The following is a 21,592-nucleotide window of genomic DNA, read 5'->3' on the forward strand; positions in this document are numbered from 1 at the left end:
TTTTTGTCTGTTTAGTGATTTTCCTGGACTGACTCTGTAGTGTCTGTCCCTCTGTGGCATGTGGTCATTCTGTCCCTTCATTGTCGATGTAACCAACATTACGACTTCCAGCTGGCTTCAGTGGGTAGCTTTCCACTGATCCCCCTATTGCTTTCAAAATTGGCCCTGGGCATAGACTTTGCTCTGTGGGAAATCAGCTTTTCCAGCATAGCAGGGAAGTACCCGGTGCCCAGTGTTCACCCAGGATGCGCAAGTAGAAATTCCATGCCTCAGAGCAGGGACAAAATGGGGCAGCCCCAGAGTAAAATGCCTCAAAGTTATTGTTACACTAAGATTGATCACTGTCTATTGATAAGCATGTCTTAGCAACAGGCATTAGGTAAACTTTGGGGGACTATAAATGTCTTTTGATCAACTTTGCCCAGGTTTTTAAAATTATTTTATTTATTCTAATTTATTATTTATGACAGCAAAATGCAATTTAATTCATATTACACAAATAGAGCACAATTTTTCATGTCTCTGGTTATACACAAAGTAGACTCACACCATTTGTGTCTTCATACATGTACTTAGGGTAGTGATGTCTGTCTCATTCCATCATCTTTCCTATCCCCATGCCCCCCCACTCCCTCCCTCCCCTTTGCCCTATCTAAAGTTTGTCCGTTCCCCCCATTCCTCCCCATCCCAATTATGAATCAGCATCCTTATATCAAAGAAAACATTTGACATTTGTTTTTTGGGGATTGGCTTACTTCACTTAGCATAATATTCTCCAACTCCACCATTTACATGAAAATGCCATGATTTTATTCTCTTTTAATGCTGAGTAATATTCCATTGTGCATATATACCATATTTTCTTTATCCATTCATCTACTGAAGGGCATCTAGGTTGTTCCCCCAATTTAGCTATTGTGAAGTGTGCTACTATAAACACTGGTGTGGCTGTGTCCCTTTAGTATGCTGTTTTGGGGTTTAAACTGAGGAGTGGAATAGCTGGGTCAAATGATGGTTCCATTCCCAATTTTCAAAGGAATCTCCATACTGCTTTCCAGATTGGTTGTACCAGTTTGCAGTCCCACCAGCAATGTTTGAGTGTACCTTTTTCCCCACATCCTCGCCAATACTTTTTGTTGTTTATATTCATAATAGCTGCCATTCTGATTGGAATGAGATGAAATCTTAGAGTAGTTTTGATTTGCATTTCTCTAATTGCTAGAGATGTTAAACATTTTTTAATATTTGTTGATTGATTGTATATTCTCTTCTGAGAAGTGTCTGTTCAGATCCTTGGCCCATTTATTGATTGGATTATTTGACTTTTTGGTTTTAAGTTTTTTGATTTCTTTATATATATCCTAGAGATTAGTGCTCTATCTGATGTGCATGTGGTAAAAATTTGTTCCCATTCTGTAGGTTCTCTCTTCACCTCATTTGATTGTTTCTTTTGCTGAGAAGAAGCTTTTGAGTTTGAGTCCATCCCATTTATTGATTCTTGGTTTTAATTCTTATGCTATAGGAATCTTATTAAGGAAGTTGGGGCCTAATCCGACATGATGAAGATTTGGGCCTACTTTTTCTTCTATTAGGCACAGGGTCTCTGGTTTAATTCCTGGATCTTTGATCCACTTTGAGTTGAGTTTTGTGCATGGTGAGAGATAGGGGTTTAATTTCATTTTGTTGCATATGGATTTCCAGTTTTCCCAGCACCATTTGTTGAAGAGGCTGTCTTTTCTCCAATCTACGTTTTTTTGCCCAGGTTTATTATGGATTTGGGGGATATGAATTTCCAGCCTCTCCACTCTGCCAGCCTGGATATCCTGTCCAGCTCCACATCTTCATTTTCGGTTCTTTTCTTCATTAACATTCCACTGATTCTTCATTAACATTCTTCATTAACATTCAACTGATCAGTACTCCTCAGTTATTTTCTCTGATGTACAAAGTATATTTTAGAAATATACAGAACTTTTCCTCTTTGTGGTAGTAGGTACTCTACCACTGAGTTACCACCCTAACTCTTTTTATTATTATTATTATTTTTTTATTTGGAGACAGGGTATCTCTGCATTGCCCAGGCTGGCCTCAAGCCTGAGATTCTTCTGCCTCAGATTCTTCAGTTGCTAGGATTACAGGTGTGTGATACTGCACCCAACACCTTTTCTCTTTTCAAAGAATATTTTACATAAATGTGTAATGGAGTACATTATATTTAAGGCATCACTCCTTTTTAAACCCACCATAACATTCTAAAATGACATAATTAACCCTTAACTCTAAAATAACGCAGCAAACTTAAATGACGACAATTGCTCATCTGTCCTAATTTGGGGGTGAATTTTCTTACCTAGGAACCACTAATTCAGTGCAAACCATCCTAAAATGTGACTACTGGAGTGTCTTTAGGAGACTTGCCCTTAGGTCTTTTAGGATATTTGCTGAAAAAGTGAAATGAAGTATAAGTTTTGCCCTTAGATAATCACTCCATGCTCCTGATGACCAGAGGCAGAGAAGTCCTGACCCGGGTGACTCTTGGCCTGTGCGTGTGTATATGAGTTCAGAGGTGCAGAGATGAGGCTGTGACAAGGTGACAGACTGTCCCTTCTCCACCGATTTGGTGTCTGCTAAGACTTCCCTGCCTCCCCCTTTGGTAGGAAACCTTAGGACTGTGGGCAGAGCCTGAATATCCCATTGTCAACCTACAGAAAAGAGTCCACAGAGGACAGACCTCCCCCAACTCCAGCAGGATAGACGGCCATTGTGATGGTCAATGTTATATGGCAGCTTGACTAGGCCACATGTGGTAACTACTGTTTGGTCAAACACCAGTCTAGATATTGATGTAAAGATTATTTTTTTATATGATTAACATGGAAATCAATATATTTTGAGTAAATCAAGTCACCCTCTATAATATGAATGGGCCTCATTCAACTCATTGAAAACCTTATTCACTCCATTGAGGTCTCCCAAGAAAGAAGAAAGTCTGCCTCCAGATTGCCTTTGAACTTGAGATTACAGTAGCAACTCTGCCTTGGCAGCCCTGCCCATCAGCTCACTGGCTCCCAAGATGGTGTGCTCCGTGTACGTTACTTACGTTGGACAAGATCCTAACTTTTAACGACAGATATCCTTGTGGCCTGTCTATCCTGCAGGTAAAACTTGAGTTGATCCTTGATCCAGATGAGGGCTCCAATCAGCTTCTTGTTTTCATTTGAAAAGTTACCCTCATCCTGTACCCATGGGGTTTTCAGAGTCAGTGGCCAGTTGTATGAGGAATTTCAATTTTCCAGGCTTTGGAAGTGGGGTGCTAGTCTTCAACCATGTGAATAGGAAGTTAAATTATGTAAAACACCTGGTACTGTATAATATTGGCATGTGAAGTGCGAGTGTGTGTTATGCGTCATATGGAAATAAATATCCACCAGTAAGTCACAAAGACACTCTCCCAAATTATTTTTGGATCATTGCTGTATTACCTTTTTTCTGTAGGCCTAGAATCTACAGGGAATTAATTTTATGGTGTGTGAGAGAGCCTTTATAACAACTATTGGGATTTATAAGGAAAAGATGACAAAAAAGACTGAAGACCAGCTTCTCTCCAGAAGCCCCTCTTGATCCCTGGAACATGAGTACTGCTTAAAATGGGGGTTGTCCCTGTCCTTCCCTTGCTGACTTCTCTTGCCCACTCCTAGTTCCCTGGGTAATCCTCATAGGGAATGAAATCACATATGTGTATAAGACAAGGAGCCTGTAAGCTCCCCAGTCTCTCTAAGGCTGTCAGAAAATCTCTGAATTATTGGAGCATAGGCAGAGGTGATGGCAGAAGGAGCCACAGCACACCAGACCCCTGTTTCCAACCCTCTGTTCACACAGACTTGGCAAAGAATAAAAATGGGACAATGGCTGAGGCAGTGGAACAACCTAGAGACTTCTCAGAGGGCCTGGGGTCTGACCCCAGTTGTTTGGGCTCTTTTTCCAGCTTTGGTCCCTATTTAACAACTCCCAGGCCACTAGGACAAGGGTCAGCGGCCAGTTTCCCCATTATGGGGGCATGTAGAGAAGAAAGGGCATTAAAGACAGGGAGCTGGGTCCAAGCACATGGTGTCCCCCTGTCAATTCACCTGAGACTTTACCTGCTCACAAGCTTTAGAGAAATGAAGGATGCTAGCGCCCCCTGCAGTACAGAGTCCCAGGTGCCCAGGAGGCCAAGTGATCAAGGCAGGGTCAGAGTGCACACCTGAGAAGGGGCTCTCAGACACTCCTAAAAATAAAAATAACGTTGTCACAGCTGAGCAGCCGGAGATAGTGTTCCTTAATGTGGCTAAAGCAGGCTGCGCGTTGTCAAAGGCACACAAGGTACCTGAATAACATTTCTTGTTTGTAGGAGGAAAAAAAAAAAAAATAAGGGAGACAATAAGGGGGAAAGAGTACTTCTATCTCAAAAGGCACAGATGTTTCCCAATTCTGAGGATGTGGATTCCAGCCAGTTTCTAAAGTCCCTTGAAATTCACAGATTATGTTGCAAGTGCCCATGCAGCCTTATCTAAGTAAGCAAGAGCAGCCTCATTATGACAGGAAAAACAAAACAAAAAGTTCTAAAGCCCCAGACAATGAAAAATTAACTTCTTTGCATAATACTGCAAGTCACTGACTGCTTGGATTCTGCTCTAATAGTTAAATTCATATGATGGAAACTAAATAGGAAATTTAAATTTAGAGGATTCGACACAGTTAGACAGAGCAACTGTAAACTAACATAATATACAGTGTGATTGGGGGGTGCTTACAGCTAAATATAGATGATTTTACTTTGCAGGAATGCCTAATGTTAGGCTTGAAAAAATTTTAGTGGAATTTCTCCCTCACATTAGGCAGTTATTCTTATGAAAACTATCTCGTGATCTTATCCCTAAATGCTTTATCTAAGAGAAAATAGATAGCAACAAAACAATATTCCTACACCGATGAACTATTTCATGATGCCACAGCAAAAGTCACTCATCCTAGTACCTGATATTGAAACTACTTTGATGAGCAGTGACATTCTGGGAAATATCTTGCTAAATGGTTAGATGACCTCCTTTGAAGCTCTTTACAAATAAAATCATCTATTTTTAAGAAAATGATTAAATAGAGCCTGAAGAGATGCTCAGAGCCTGTTGTAGACAAGGGTTGTGGTAGATAAGTCAGTGTCTTAAATTAAGACCAAAAAAAAAAAAAAAAACTCAAAGTAGCCTGAGCTTCCAAGACTGTTTTGAATGATGGTCCCCTCCAGAACTCACATTGAAATTTAGTTGCCATTGTAACAGTGCCAAGAGGCTCTGACCTGCTGAATAGATTAATGCCATTAGAGAGGGAGTAAGTTCATTATTGCAAGAATGGGTTCATTATATCTTCTGGGGTTTTTGTTGTTGTTGTTGTTCTAATCAGTTATACATGACAGCAGAATGCTCTTTGATTCATTGTACACAAATGGAACACAATTTTTCACTTCGTTGAACACAAAGTAGGGTAACACCATTCGTGAAATCATGCATGTACCTTAGGGTAATGATGTCTGTCTCATTTCACCATCTTTCCTATCCCCATGCTCCCTCTCCACCCTCCCCTTTGCCCAATCCAAAGTTCCTCCACTCATCCCATGCCCCCCCCCCCCGCCATGATGGATGTAGCATCCACTTATCAGAGAAAACATTTGGCCTTTGGCTTGGGGGGATTGGCTTACTTCACTTAGCATGATATTCTGCAGTCCCATCCATTTACTTGCAAATGCCATGATTTTATTTTCTTTTTATTGCTGATTAATAGTCCATTGTGTATATACCACAGTTTCTTTATCCATTTATCTATTGAAGGGCATCTAGATTGGTTCCACAGTTTGGCTGTTGTGAATTGTGCTTCCTTAAACATTGATATGGCTGTGTCACTGTAGTATGCTGTTTTTAAGTTCTTTGGGTATAGACCAAGAAGTGGGATAGCTGAGTCAAATGGTGGTTCCATTCTAAGTTTTTTAAGGAATCTCCATACTACTTTCCAGATTTTTTGCACCAATTTACAGGTCCTACCAGTAATGTATGAGTGTGCTTTTGCCCCCACATCCTCCCCAATACTTATTGTTGCTTGTATTCTTAATTACTGCCATTCTTACTGAAGTGAGATGAAATCTTAGAGTAGTTTTGATTTGCATTTCTCTAATTATTAAGGACGTTGAACATTTTTTTCATATATTTGCTGATCAATTGTATATCTTCTTCTGAGCAGTGTCTGTTCAGTTCCTTAGCCCATTTATTGGTTGGGTTGTTTGATTTTTGGTGTTAAGGTTTTTGAGTTCTTTATCTATCCTAGAAATTAGTGCTCTATCTGATGTGCATGTGGTAAAAATTTGCTCCCATTCTGTAGGCTCTTTCTTCGTCTCATTGTTTCTTTTGCTGAGAAGTTTTTGAGTTTGAATCCATCCCATTTATTGATTCTTGATTTTATTTCTTGCACTTTAGGAGACTTGTTAAGGAAGTCAGGACCTAATCTGACATGAGGAAGATTTGAGCCTACTTTTTCTTCTATTAGGTGTAGGGTCTCTGGTAATTGTTAGGTCTTTGGTCCACTTTGAGTTGAGTTTTGCACATCGTGAGAGATAGGAGTTTAATTTCATTTTGTTGCATATGTATTTCCAGTTCTCCCAGCACCTTTTGTTGAAGAGGCTATCTTTTCTCCATTTTATGTTTTGAGTGCCTTTGTCTAATATGAGATAATTGTATTGATATGGGTTTGTCTCTATGTCTTCTATACTGTACTATTGGTCTACATGTCTATTTTGGTACCAATATCATGTCATTTTTGTTATAAGGCTCTGTAATATAGTTTAAGATCTGGTATTGTGATGTCTCCTGCTTCACTCTTCTTGCTAAGGATTGCTTTGGCTATTCTTGGTCTCTTATCTTTCCAAATGAATTTCATAATTGCTTTTTCTATGAGGTATGATGTTGGAATTTTAATTGGTATCGCATAGAATCTTTATAGCACTTTTGGTACTATGGCCATTTGACAATATTAATTCTGCCTATCCAAGGGCATGGGGGATCTTTTCATCTTCTAAGGTCTTCTTCAACTTTTTTTTTTTTTGAGTTTTCTGAAGTTTTCCCTGTAGAGGCCTTTCGCCTCTTTTAAATTTATTCCCTATTTTTTGTTTATTTTGTAAATGACATAAATTATACATATTTATTGGGTCCCATGTGAGGTTCGATACTTGCATTGCATAATGCTCAAATCATGGTAAGCATATCAACCTTCTCCAATGTTTATCATTTCCTTATGATAAAAACATTCAGAATGTTCTTGCTGTTTTGAAATAGTGTATTATTGTTATCTGTACTCACTGTACGGTGCAATGGAACCCCAGAATTTATTCTCCTAATAGTAATATAGAATACATCCACCAACATGTCCCCAATGGTTCCTCTCCCTTTTCTCCCACCCTCAGGTAATCATTATTCTACACTCAACTTCTATGAGATCATCTTTTTAAGATTTCACACACAAATGAGGTAGTGCATTATTTGTCTTTCTGTGCCTGGTTTATTTCACTTAACACCCCATAACCAGGTCCATCGTATTGGCCCAGATGTTGGGATTTAATTCTCTTATAGCTGAATAATATTCTGTAGTGTATAGAAATACCTCATTTTCCTCAACATACTGATTTCATTTCCTTTGGATACATGCCCAGTAGGGAGTAGATTCGTGATAAAAGGGTGTGTTCGTGCCTCTTTGTCTCTTACCCTTCTGCCTTCTGCCATGGGATGATGCAGCAAGAAGGTCCTTGCTAAATGCCACTCTTGATGTTGAACTTCCCAAGTCGCCAGACTTGTGAGAAAGCAAATTTCTTTTTATTATAAATAATATAATGTTTTGTTATCACAGCACAAAGTGGACTAAAACAAGTTAACTTACCAAAATAAAGTGCTTAGTACAGTGCCTACCACATAGTGCTGAATAAATGTCAGGTCTCATTATTCCTACTGAAAGTATAGTCCTGCCTGCACTGAGTGCAGAATTTCTTCACACACTACTTTGCCATTTGAGATGCATCACTTTGGGTTGTCAAATGATCTCTGGGGTAATGCAGAAAATTCTAGTAATAAACCTGAAACAGTACATTAAAACCTTTTGAAAAAATGCTCTCCAAAGTCTATTATTTCCTTCTAATGGGTTTTAATAAAGAGAAGGGTGAAATAATAAAGTTTTTGAGTTATAGATTTGAGTTCATGACAAGGAGTTGAGATGGGCTGTTACAACTGATTGGCTCCTGATAGAGAATTTGCTGACATCACATCAATTCCTAATTTTTGGTGTTTGCCAGGTGAATGATCTGATCTCGGAAAATTTCTAGATTTTCAAAACTCCAAAATGTTTGAAGCAGCTATCTCTGAATCAAAAAACATGTAGCATTCTGCCATCTGCTGTTCATGTTGAAAAAGACAACCATCTTCATGCCAACAAAAGTGTCCCCACCCTTTTCTACATAGGAAACTCCCTAGTTCCCAGGCATCTTCTTCAGCTTACACTTTCCAAGGGATGCCTCTAAAATCTTCTCTGCTGTGAGAATAAAGGCAAAGGCCTGGAGCTTCAGGAAGGCACAAGCCCAGGACAGGCTGTTGGAATGCCAACAGCTTGGTCTGATTCTATGATGACCTCAGGCCAAGTCACTTGTCCCTGCCAACCTGTTTCCTCATCCCTGAGTCAGACTGCTGTTGCAAGCCAGTGCTAATCATCTGAGGTCTAGAATCCCTGAGACTTGGTACCTATCTATGCTTCATTTTGTTGGAAATCACAGATAATCTATAACAGTATAGCATCTATGGGGTCCCTAATCATGTCGCCTCTTTCAACTCTGATATTGCTGATTTGACTCCTCTGTTTAATCATTTAAGCATAAAGTTTAAGAATTTTTATTGCCCTTTTCAAAAACTTCAATATTTTTACAATGAATGCTTCTTTTAGTTGTATGTTTTCTATCTCACTGAATGTTTTTCTCATATTTATTATTTCCTTATTTTTTACTTCTTTGGGTTTAGTTTCCTCTTCTTTTTCCAGCTCCTTAAGGTTCATATGAACACCATTGATTGCAGGCATTTTTTCAGGTCTGTATAAACATCTGAAACTGCAAATTTCATTGCTTTGCATCCTCTAAATTGTACTTGTTTTTTTTTTATTTCCATTCAATTAATAATATTTTCTGATATCCCATGGGATTTATTATTTGAGTTATATGTTAATATGATGAATAATGACTTCATTTTCAATATTTGGAGAATTCCCAGATATTTTTTGTTAACGATTTCTATTTTCATTCTGCTAGGATCAAAGAACCTGCTCTGTATGATAAAACTTTTCAAAGGTATTTACACTTGTTTTATACACCACTGTGTGGTCTATACTTCATGTGTAATGTAAAAAAACCTTATAACCATGTACTCATGTATGATTTGGGTACTATGTGCTGTTGCTGTTGTATGTTTATTTTTACAAATGTTATAGCCCCACAACACATTGTTTTTGCATTCCCCTAGTTATATTTTTAAATATTTAAAATGAGAAAACATACCAAATTTATCATTTCTGGTACACTTCATTCATCCATGTGCATTAATTTGCCAACAATAATCATTTAACTTCCATGCTGGGGAATTTTCTTCAACTTCTTTCTTCAACATGCAGATCTGCTAGTGACAAACTTTTGCAGGTTTCCTTTAAGTCTTTATTTTGCCTCATTTTGAAAGGTGATCTTACAGAGTATAAAATGTAAGGTCATTGGATTTCTTTTTATTTTCTTTACAGGTTTAGAATAATTTTCTGGCTTGAATAGTTTCTGATAAGATGTCTGTTTTAATTCCTATCTTTGTTCTTCTGTATGTAATATGTCTTACTTTCTCCAGCTATACACAATATTTTGCTGTTTTCACCTTGTGTATAAGACGCTCTAGTGAGGTCCTCGTTTTATCCCTAATAAGTTTGCTGAGCTTCTCAAATCTGTGCTAATAATTGTCATCAAATTGGAAAGTTTGAGCTATTGTTCCTTTAGATATATTTCCCATCTTCCATGGGACTCCAATACATATATTTACCACTCTGTATTGTCACAAAACTCACTGATAAAATACTTTTTAAGACCTTGGTGCTGCAAAACCTGAACTGAACTAATATGAGGCAGCTTTGTCTTCACCACTTCTAGTGGGAGTAATCCAGTTTCACTCAGAAAGAATGAGTTTAATTACGGCTGCTGCCAGCCTCTCCTGAGATGCTATATAATATGTGGCATATGTGCCTACTTTCATTCCTAAAATTGGAAAAAGTGTGAAATCAAAACACATTTGGTGCTAAGGTTTTCAGATAAAATTGGAAAACTGGTATTCCTAGTTCTGCTATTTTCCCTAAAAAACAACCATTAAAGTTCACAAAGCAAGTTCCCAAGAATTTTTAAAAGGAGACTAATTATGGTACAGTTTTGTTGAAATATGGGATAGGTATTTCATGAACATGAAAAATAGAATGGAATCTACAAGTAATCTAAAATTTACAGTATAGTAAAATACCAGTCCAAAGAGACTAGGAAACATTTGATAATTGATTTGAATTCTCTCCAATCTGACATTCATTTCCCCAATTATATGTGGGCTTTGAACTGATTTGGTATTTGGACTCCATGATAGAAAAACTGAGACCTCTCTTCATCTCACATTTGGCTGCCTGGACAGTTGGCTAGGCTTTATATGTCCAGCTGGATCTCTGTCCATCTGTTGAAGAGTTGTCTGTCTGGCTTCTTAAAGGTCTGGCTAGTGGCTGGCCAGCCCTAGGTGAGGCTGTATGATTTACACATTCCCAGTGTTGATTATGCTTTGAAAATATAATTTTAATATCTCTATTAGATATAATTTAATGTAAGATATATAACATAATAATTTATAATATATGCTAATTATAAGATATTGTGTGGAATATTAATTTCAAATTTTTAGAATTAGTCTATATATAATCATAATCATCTTATAATTACAATATTCATAACAATGATATTTAATGATATAGCATTTACATTACCTAACATTATCAGATGCTACTTTAGGTTCAACAGTATTAAGTAATTTAATACTCCAAGACATCCCAGTAAGGCAGGTATTATTATCTTTACTACATTGGTGAGGAAAGCCAGGTTCTCAAGAGTCTTAATTAATGGGTCTGAGGTCACAAAACCTGTGAATGCTGGGCACTGAAATTTTTCACCTGGATCTAGGGAGCACACTACTCACCAAGCTAACAAGTTCACGATCATAAAAGCCATGTTATGTAGTTATCTTTTATTATTATATTATACATTCATGTGCTTGTCATACTCTAAAGTTTTTGTTAATTATACAACTTATTAAATGTTTAAAGTATACATTTGTAAATTTAAATTCATTATGTGTTATCAATCTATATTTATAAAGAATATTACCGTTTGCTCTTACATAGTTATTATATTTTTGTTTCTATAAAATATATAAATTTTCTTATTAGAGGAGTTATTTATTTTATTGTATTTTTAAAGAGTATTACACATTGTGTATTTCTAAATTTATTAGGTCAATATATCTTATACATACATAAACTTATATATTGCTTATATTAAAGTACTGTATATATTTCTTACTATTTATCTATTGCCTGGTGTATACAAGTTTTATGGTGCCATATTATTGGTATTCGTTGCCCTAAATATAATGTAGTTAATTATAACTGTACTAAAGGCTTTCGCTTAGCAATTGCTGAAAGTAGGCTAAGAGCACCTTCACTCCAGGATAAGCAATCATTAGACGGAGAGGTCAACAATGTCATGTCACTGTTTTACCAGTAGGGAAGCTGAGGCCCAGGGCACTTAGGGTAACACGTCCAGGGAGCTTCAGTTTGGAAGCGACCTCAGAGTCTTTCGAATCCTAGGCTTCCACGTTTCTTGGTGGTCCCTTTTCCACACCTTCTCTATCACTTCCTCCCAAACTTACCACAGGAAGTGACCACCTACTCGCCAGGCCTAGGACCAGCCCCAGGTGAGTGCCTGCCTGCTCTCCTGCAGCACAGCCTCAAGGTTGATCAGGGCCAGGAGGATTCTTCCTGGCAGGCCCTCCTGGGAGGGAATCCTGCGGGAACGTGGAGCTGGGGGCTTCGTTTCGTGGAGCTCGGGGTTGGGTGCCACTCACCTGGCTAGGGGGACGCCAGAAAACAAAAGCTAGTAATTTGGCGGGCGGCAAAGAGATGCAGAGACACGGATTAAAGAGTCACCCAGAGAAGCGGCACGGGGTGTCCCAGGGAGAGACCTAGAGACCCAGAGCAAGCGAGACACACGCCTAAAGCAGGCGCGTCCGCATCCACCCTCAAAATGCAAACACCGACAATTTTTGAATAGGTTCGTCTTGTCCTGGACGCCTAGGTCCCCGGCAGTCTTCAGGATGCCACTCCTGGTAATTCCCAGGATGAAGTCGCATCCCACCTCGGTCTCCTCTAAACTAGTGTGGATTCTCTAGGGGCGGGCCCCATCCGAGGCACCGCCCCCGTCCAGCCGGCCAATGGAGGAGCGTAGAGACCAGCGCGGCACGGTCCCCAGCCAACGAGGAGGCAGACGCCCCTTGAGGCCACGCCCACAAAACGCCCCCTTTAGGTCTGGGCGCCTAATCTGCTTGGCTCTGCGTGCGGCTCCGCGTGCGGCTCCGCGTGCGGCTCCTGCCTTCACCAGTGTGGTAAGCACCTACTTTTGCGGGTCTGAACAAGTCCTGCGCTTTGCTTTCGCAACCCCATTCTCTGGAACCACGAGAATGTTTGTGAATTGCAGACGGAGGCCACTGAAGCCCTGGATTGGCTAATTACAGAGATACTTTAGGGTCCGAGTCCTAAAGGCTGATCTGACTGCTCGCAGCACTCCGGTTAGAAGCGGCGAATGCCCATCAAGCATCCATGCCCTGCCACTCCCTTTCTGGAAGGACAGAAATTGAGGTTTCCTGAATTCTGAGAGAACACGTTTGTTGGCCCGGCACTGTATCCTAATGGATACTGTGGATTGGGTTTTAGGATGCAAAATACGAGTAAAGAGAGAAACCGGCAGGAGCCTCCTGTTAGGTTCAGAGACGTCAGTCAAGGGATAGGCGAGTACAAACGCCAGTCAACACAGTTCTTGTGAAGGTACCACCCGAACCGGGCGGAAGGGAGAGAAAGAACTCTTTTCGATTGGGCCACAAGGAAGGCAGTCCCGCCCTCTGTGCTCCACGATTGGTTAAGCTCAAGCCGTGCCCCTCACGTCGGCAGCCACCAGTTTGACAAGTGGGCAGCTCTTGCCCCACTTGCCGCTTCCGCCGGGTTAGTGGGAAGGAGTCCAAAAGGGGCTCACTGGGTTCCCGACCAGGTCCGACGTAGATCCGGGAGACGCGCGCTATCTGAACGGTGAGAGAACGCTAATCGGCGGCGAGAAAGAGGCCCCACGGGGAAAGAATGAAGTTCTGCAATCGGAAGCGTCTTCCGTGAGGCGTGGCTTCCGGAAGTGTGGCGAACCCTCAGCAGCACCCGGAAGTGTGATGCTGCTGCTGCTCCGGGAAGTGTCGGTGTTCGGCGGGGGAGATTCAGGGTTGAAACAGGTGTTTACGATCTTTGTTTCCTACCGCCCAGCAGTCTCCCTCTATGGAAAGTGTTGGAGGGTGCAAGGATTTGGTCTTGGTTTGAATGTCTGTCTCATCCTGTTGGAAACACGGGAAACAAGTGCTAGGGATGTGTGCAGGGGGCCTGGCTCTGTAAAAGATTCTAAGTTTCCTTTGCTGCCTGTCACTCTTGATTCCCCTCCTCTCCAGGGATGTGCAGATGGAGGCCGGAGGGGACAGTGCTGCCCCATCCCCCGGGGCCGAGGAAGGCTTGGAGGACCTGCCGTTCCCCAGTGAAGAGACTGGAGACAGTGGAGGGATTCACACGGCTGTGCCCGATCCCGGAGACGACGGGGACCTGGAGGAAACAGGTGTGCCCTCCCCTCGCTGGGGTCTTGGGAGGACTCCCAAGGGATTGTCATTGTTGGACAGGGGAAGGGAGGATCTTTTGGAGACCAGTGAGGAGTCTTGGGACTCAAGAAAGTGGCCTGAACCATAACCTGTTCAGTAGGAGGGCACAGTTGGCTCACTGTGTAATTTGACTCATGGAGAAATAACAAGGAAGTTAGTGGGTATCAGCTGACATTCATTGGGTGCAATCCTGTGGGCTGGGGCAGATGCATCCTCTTATGGGAGATCAAGGAAGGATGAGAGAAATTTGGGGTATGATGAGGGACTGTCCCAGTTTGTCCAGCAATTTCTCCATTTTTAGCATTGGAAGGCCCTTAACCTGAGAAACTTATCAGTTCTGGGGAAATCAGAATGTATTTAGTGTGCTTTTATGTCATTGAGGATTCAAGAACAGTACAGTTGTGGTCCAAGAGGGTCTTGGGATTTTAGGGTGTTTTGGCCAATGAATTTGTAAAAGAAAGTCAACAGGGCCAAAGGAAGGACTATTTAGAAGCTAAAGATTGGGGGAGGTAGGGTGTTAAGTCATTGCAGTGGGAAAGGAATTAATGAGTGTCTATGGGTACTCAAGAGTATTTATGTCATTGAAGGACCAATAGAAGGTTGTTGAGGGAAGTCTTTAAAGAATCAGTGACATCAAGTAATAGTGGTGATTAGTAGGGAAGGGGGAGTCAGTGAAATTACGTGGAAAATTGGGATCAATAGGGGGAATATTTTGAAAACAGATGTTAGTGGATGTGTGAAGGTATCATTGGGGAATCAATAGTAGTCATTGAGGAATCTTTGCTCATAGATCACCTTGTAATTAGTTGATGTTAATAGAGTCTTTAGGAAGAAATAGCAGACATCACTGAGAAAAAAAATGTGAGGCTGTTTAAGACTTAGAAATTATTGGCAGGTAATGGCAGTTATTGGGAGGGAGTTGTTGGTATTTGGAGTTTGGGGAGTACTGGCATATGTTACTGAGAGGATATAAGTTCACTGGATTTTACAACGGAAAAAAATGCAGAGATGTAGTTGCAACTGGACAATAGTGACTGTCATTGGGTGAATTAGTAGACATCAATGAGAATCAGTGGGTGTGGCAGGGAAACAGTGATTGTGGTATTTAGTGAATGTAAATGATGGGCATGGGGAAGGGCAGAGGAGGTCATGAAAGTCCTATATGTTATTGGAGGTTAACCATGGTCTTTAGTGGAATGCAGGGAGTAGACATGGAGTAAAACAAATTGTGGGTCAGGGCAGCCATTAAAGGTGTTAGGGATGATACTGTGGTATAATTGGGCTGCTAGTGGATCTCAATGGAATTAAACAGGAGGGAATGGGGGTTAGTGGGTGTTAATGGCAACTAACCACCAGAAGAATTAATGAATATTACTGGGACTGTAAAGGGTTGATCAGGAGCGTTGACGGGGGTCGTTAGGGTTCAGTGGACATCAGTCAGCAGGCTAAGGGAGTTAGACGGTAGGGAGCATAGGTATTATGGATGGTAATGGTGGCCATTGAAGGATGAGTAGATACCAAGAAAATAAATAAAGGTTCATAGGAATTAATGGGGGATCGTGTAAAATGAGAATATTAATGATCAGAGACAGTGGGGTGCTCAGAAGACTTGAGAATGGTGGTTGTTGAAAGAAGAGTAATTGGTCTGCAGGGGCATAGAGGGGCCAGTGACAGTGACAGCATATCAGGTTATTCCAGTTGTGGGGGATCACTGGAACCTCAGTGCTGGAAGACATCATTAGGGAGATCCGATCTCTGGGAGTCATTGAGCAGGGGAAGGGCAGCAAGGGAGATACTCAGAGGTCTTTGCGTTCAGGGGCTGCTGTGGGACTGGGACTGGTGAGGATTCGGTGGGTTTTTGGGAACCTGAGTTTGTTGGAGTCCACAAGCAGATGACCCACTAGGGGCTTCCTTTCAGGATCCAAGGCCGAGGACCAGTCACCCAGCCTCCTGTCACAACTGCCCCAGTCAGAGGCCCCATCAAGTACCAGTGAGCACTGGAGTACTGCAGCCTCCGACAGTAGTCCCATTCATGGCCCGGAGAGTGACTCCAGTGGCGGGGACCCCAGTGACGAGGACTGGCGCAGCCAGCGGAAGCATGTGTTTGTGTTGAGTGAGGCTGGCAAGCCCATCTACTCACGGTACGGTAGTGTGGAGGCGCTGTCGGCTACAATGGGCGTGATGACAGCCCTTGTGTCCTTCGTGCAGAGTGCTGGAGATTCCATCCGCGCCATCTACGCTGGTGAGCGAGGGGGTGGGAAGCAGGATGGGAGGCAGCCACTGGGAATGTGGCTGGCTGGCTGGAGTCTGTCTGACCAGCCCTGGGTAGATCTGTCTCTGCCTACCTGAGGCTCTGTCCAGACCGGCAGGGTCTGGCTGTCAGAGGTCCATCTCTCTGGCCTGCTGGCTTCTGAGTGACTGATACCTGGGCTCTGAGTGATTCGGGAATACCCTCTTGTTGCCTGAGGGCATGGCTGTGGGGACTGAGGCTGGGTGTCCTGCCTTCATGAGGCCTCTTGCTCCATTTCATCTCCCACGATCCACTTGGTGCTGTGTTCTAACCTACTCATCCCTTGACATCCCATCACATTTCTACAAAGGTCCAATTTTCCCGTCTCATACTTGTCCTAGCAGGTGTCTGCAGAGCAGTGGTGGGGACTTGGGCCTGGTGTTGTGTGCTGGGGTGAGGGGGCAGAAGAGCTCCGCCCCACCCCAGTCACTCCTGATACAGCTCTACCCCTCGCCCTGCCCCTTCCCTTCCCCAGAGGACCACAAGCTGGTGTTCCTACAGCAGGGCCCACTGCTGCTGGTGGCCGTGTCCAGGACTCCTCAGTCAGCAGCGCAGCTGCGGAGGGAGCTCCTGGCTGTGCACGCCCAGATCGTGAGCACTCTGACGCGAGCAAGCGTGGCCCGCATCTTCGCACACAAGCAGAACTACGACCTCCGCCGCCTGCTGGCTGGCTCGGAGCGGACTCTGGACCGGCTTTTGGACAGTGTGGAACGAGACCCGGGTGCCCTGCTGCTAGGGGCCGTGCGCTGCGTGCCCCTTGCCCGCCCATTGCGGGAAGCCCTGGGTGCCCTGCTGAGGCGCTGCACAGCACCCGGGCTGGCGCTGTCAGTGCTAGCAGTTGGGGGCCGGCTGATAACAGCTGCCCAGGAGCGCAATGTGCTGGCTGAGTGCCGCCTGGACCCTGCAGACCTGCAGTTGCTGCTTGACTGGGTGGGTGCACCAGCCTTTGCAGCAGGTGAGGCCTGGGCACCTGTATGCCTGCCCCGCTTTAACCCCGATGGTTTCTTCTATGCCTATGTGGCCCGACTGGATGCCATGCCCGTCTGCCTGCTGCTGCTTGGCACCCACCGTGAAGCCTTCCATGCCATGGCCGCCTGCCGGCGTCTGGTGGAAGATGGAATGCGGGCCCTCGGTGCCCTGCGTGCCCTTGGGGAACCTGCCAGCCTCTCTCATGTCCCAGCAGCCAATGCCCCTACCTACAGTGTGCAGGCTGTGGGGGCACCTGGTCTCCGGCACTTCCTTTATAAGCCACTGGACATCCCTGACCACCACCGCCAGCTGCCCCAGTTTACCAGGTGGGCCCTGACCCTGTGGGTGGTTGGCCGGGTGGGACAGTTTGTCCAACAAGGATGGTCAGCATCTTGTAGACATGAAGTGGGTGAGAGTGCCAGCCACGTCAGGAAATAAAAGTTTTTAGATGACAGAGACTCAGCCAGCAACCCACTGGAGTCCTCTCTTCTAGTGGAGAAAAGGGCCCTAGATCTCAGGGAGTCCCCTAGTTTGATGGGGAAAGCTTGACCTCTAATCACTGAGAATCCTCAAGTCTAATGGGAAAGGCTCAGCTCTGTACCTTAATTAAGAGCCCTAGACTAAGAGAGGAGATGGGCCAGCCAAGAAGGCCCTCCACTCACCTTGCCCTCCACCTCCCTCCCCCATGGCAGCCCTGAGCTCGAGGCCCCATACAGCAGAGAGGAGGAGCGGCAGCGGCTGTCGGATCTGTACCACCGCCTGCACGCCCGCCTGCACAGCACCTCCCGACCCCTGCGCCTCATTTACCACGTGGCTGAGAAGGAGACGCTGCTGGCCTGGGTGAGTTGTGAGTGAGCTAATGTCCCACTTGAAGGCTCCTTGCCCTCCAGTGCACTAGACCTTTTCCTGGGCTCTGCCTCTGTCTGTAACACTGTCCCCACCATCACACACATCTCTGAACTGCAGAAGGATTTACCACTGTGTGCAATCCCATGTTAGCCCCACTGTTCTACTTGTTGTCCCCCATTAGCAACCAGTCCAGTATCCCGACTTGCAGGAGACCCCATTAACCATGACTGAGCCCCTGAGTCCCCACTTTCCACCACTGCAGTTTAGATTTCTTGAGTCCCCAGCACACCTCAGTCCCATGCTGTGCCCTCTATCTGGGTTTCCTTCCCTGGGCTCCTGCCTCACTTCTTGTGGATTTGTTAAAGGTCAGCCCTTTGGGGAGGCCAGTCAAGGCAACCATTGGAAATGGCATGTCCCCCAGGCTCTGACATTTGTTAAATAATTTATTGCAAATCTGTTGTGTATTAGGCATTGTTTTAGGCAGAGGATTTTAATTTTCAATTTTTTTAAAATTTCATTTTCAAGTAATTTTAGACATAGTTGGAAGTTGAAGTTGGCAAAAATGATACAAAGACAACGTAAAGAGACCCTTTTCCTAGTGTCACCAAAGATTAACATCTAATAAAGCCACAGTAACTTATCAAAAGCAGGAAGTTAACATTGGTTGAATAACAGATGATCAACAGACTTGATTCAGATTCTACCAAGTCTCCCACTGACGTCCTTTTACTGGTCTAGAATCCAGTCTAGGATCACATGTTGAACCTGTTTATTATGTTTCTCTGGTCACATTCTAGAACTGTTCTCAGTCTTTTCTGCCTCATGACCTTAACACTTTTGAAGAAATGTAGCTTGTAAAATGTCCCTCAGCTTGGGTTTTTTATCATGAGTAAGTTGAGGCCAAACTTTTGAGTAAGAATACCACAGATGTGATGTGCCCTTTTCTGCATTGTCTTAAGGGATTATGATGCCAGTTTGTCCCTGTTTTTGTTGATACCGACTTTGATTACCTAGTCTGCCACATTTCTTCATGATAAAGTGAATATTTTCCCCTCTGTAATTAGTAAATATCTGTGGCATTCATGCCAGTGTCTTCTTTTTCATCATAATTTTACCACTAATTTTAATATCTGCTAATGATTCTGCTTTGCAGTAGTCATTAGTCTAGTGTTTGTCCAATGGTGACTTTTCTAACCCCACCACCCTTTCTAGGATAAAGAAAAATTTTTCTTTGTTCCACTCATTGAATTTTTAATTTTATATCAATATGGTCTCATGAGTTTTTCTTTAATTTTCAGTGGCTAATCTGTTTTCCTAGCATTTATTTTGGTGCTGAAATTGTCTGATTTAGCCAGTGGGACCCCTGATTTATCTAGGCTGATGCCTGTGTCTCCTGCTGTGTCTTGTCTACTGTGAGCGCTGCTTACTTGACTCTGCACCAGGCCTGGACTCATCCATTTTTCCAAGATTAAAGTGAACTTTTGTACATTTTAATGGAGATTGGCATTTAAAAACCAAGATCGGGGAGGCCCAGTATTTAAAGTCAGGTGGTCAGGGGAGGTCTCCTGAGGAGATGGCCCTCAAGTGGAGAGAAGTAGCAAGCCATGTGGTATCTGGAGGAAGAGTACACCTAGCAGAGCGAGAGCATTCTTCTAGTTCTTTGCGGTGGGGCTGGGCCTGCCTGTGTTTTCCTGCAAGGAAAGGCCAAGGTGATTGGGACATGGGACTGATGGAGCCATGCAAGAGCGGTGAAAATGACACAGAAAAGGTGCTAGTGATGTGGTGGGATCAGATCTCAGGCTATTGTGCAGATTAGAGTGAGTTCCTCTTTATATCATGCCCAGGTCTTAAATGATGAAAACACAGCAGTGTGGAACTATATAATAATTGCTCATCGAGTATTAAGCACGGTTGTTAATATTATCTCCAGCCCACAGATAAGCAAATCAAGTGCCAGAGAATAAACCACATACTCCCCTAGACAAACACACACACACCAACAGCCAGCATCCCTGTTAAAGCCTCTAGTTCCAGCTGACCCCTAGACTCAACTGAGAACCCTTGACCCACCTATGACATAATAAGATCAGGTTACCCACCTTAGCCTAGTGTCCAGGGAGTACCAGGTAGAAATTGTTGCCAGGTACATCTTCTAAGCTGCAGGAGATAAACCTGGGGCTGGGTTTGGGTGGATAGGATTATCCATGGCCAACTGCAGCCTCTGATTCTGTGTCCTTTCAAACCCCCAGGTGACCTCCAAATTTGAGCTCTATACCTGCCTCAGTCCCCTGGTGACAAAGGCAGGTGCCATCTTGGTAGTGACCAAACTTCTCCGCTGGGTGAGGAAAGAAGAGGACCGGCTCTTCATTCGTTACCCACCTAAGTATTCCACACCCCCAGCCACCTCTACGGACCAAGCTCCCCATAATGGCTTATTCACTGGACTCTGAATGGTGGTGCTCCCAGACTGCTGGGAGTGACCGTCTTGGGTCTCTGACCTGGAAGTGTGGTTGGGTGGGTTGTCTTGGGCTGGTCCCTGTCTCCCCAGGCAGGCAGGCAAGATCCAAGGCCTGCCCACAAATGGGAGACGAGTGACAGCAGCCAGAGATACAGGCTGCTCTTCCAGCCCCTTCATCACTTCCAGCCCCGGGAAAAGGCTCTGCCCACCCTCTGCCTCACCTCCTCCAGCCTCTGTCAGGGGCGGTCCCCTTAAACCTCTTCCTAAATCTGTCTCCTCATTGGACTGTCAGTTCAGAGTGTCCAGGGCAACCAGGATTTCTGGGGTGGCCCAAAGGAGCTCTAGAACTGGGAATACAGGGTCAGCCTTTACCTGGAACTGACCTGAAGGGTGTTTTAAAGAGAAAAAAAAAAAAAAAAAAAAAAACTGTACGTAAAAGGCTTAAAACCAAGCCCCTAAGGATACTCCTTTGCCCTTCATGTACTTGTGTTCATTTGTACCCTACCAGAAAGTAAGCTGCGTGGGTCTACACTGGCTGCTTCTAATAATAATGAGAAGGTAGCCTCCCTTGAAAAAGAGGACATGTAGTGCCTGGTCTCAGACAGTGGCCAGGATCAGGAATTTTTTGCATAGGAGGTGCCCTTGGTGTCTAAGGCTCGTTGTACTTCTCTATGAAATGGACATAACTTTGTCTCGTAGGCTATTTAATGAAGTTTTGCAAATAGAACGGGATTCAAACTCTTATGGCACATACGTATTTATCCCAGACTTTGGCAACCTGCCACAACAAAAGCATCCTGAATAGAGACCTCCTTGGTTTGTGTGTGGTTCCCGTCCTCGCCACCCTCCCTCACTCCCTCCCTAACCGCCCGGTGCCCTAGGCCTGCTCCTGTAGAACCTGTTACTGCCTCGCAGTGGTGCGCATGCGTGCTAACTGTCCATCAGGAGCGCCCG

The 21,592-nt window shown here is 43.7% G+C and overlaps 1 protein-coding gene across 2 annotated transcripts; it reads left to right on the forward strand.

The window, feature by feature from the left end:
• The first annotated feature begins 13,387 nt into the window (after positions 1-13,387).
• Mon1b (MON1 vesicular trafficking associated B) lies at positions 13,388-21,379 on the forward strand. Of its 2 annotated transcripts, none has more exons than XM_076838243.2 (6): positions 13,388-13,470; positions 13,872-14,032; positions 15,991-16,314; positions 16,838-17,657; positions 18,024-18,171; positions 20,430-21,379. In XM_076838243.2, exons 2-6 carry the CDS (start codon positions 13,882-13,884, stop codon positions 20,628-20,630), a joined length of 1,644 nt encoding a protein of 547 aa, XP_076694358.2. In that variant the 5' UTR covers positions 13,388-13,470; positions 13,872-13,881; the 3' UTR covers positions 20,631-21,379. The 2 variants fall into 2 exon arrangements, with proteins under 2 accessions (XP_076694358.2, XP_076694356.2); XM_076838241.2 differs by having other exon boundaries at positions 13,393-13,661.
• The last annotated feature ends 213 nt before the right edge of the window (positions 21,380-21,592 follow it).

Source organism: Callospermophilus lateralis, chromosome 18 (assembly GCF_048772815.1).
Source record: "Callospermophilus lateralis isolate mCalLat2 chromosome 18, mCalLat2.hap1, whole genome shotgun sequence".
NCBI lineage: Eukaryota > Metazoa > Chordata > Mammalia > Rodentia > Sciuridae > Callospermophilus > Callospermophilus lateralis.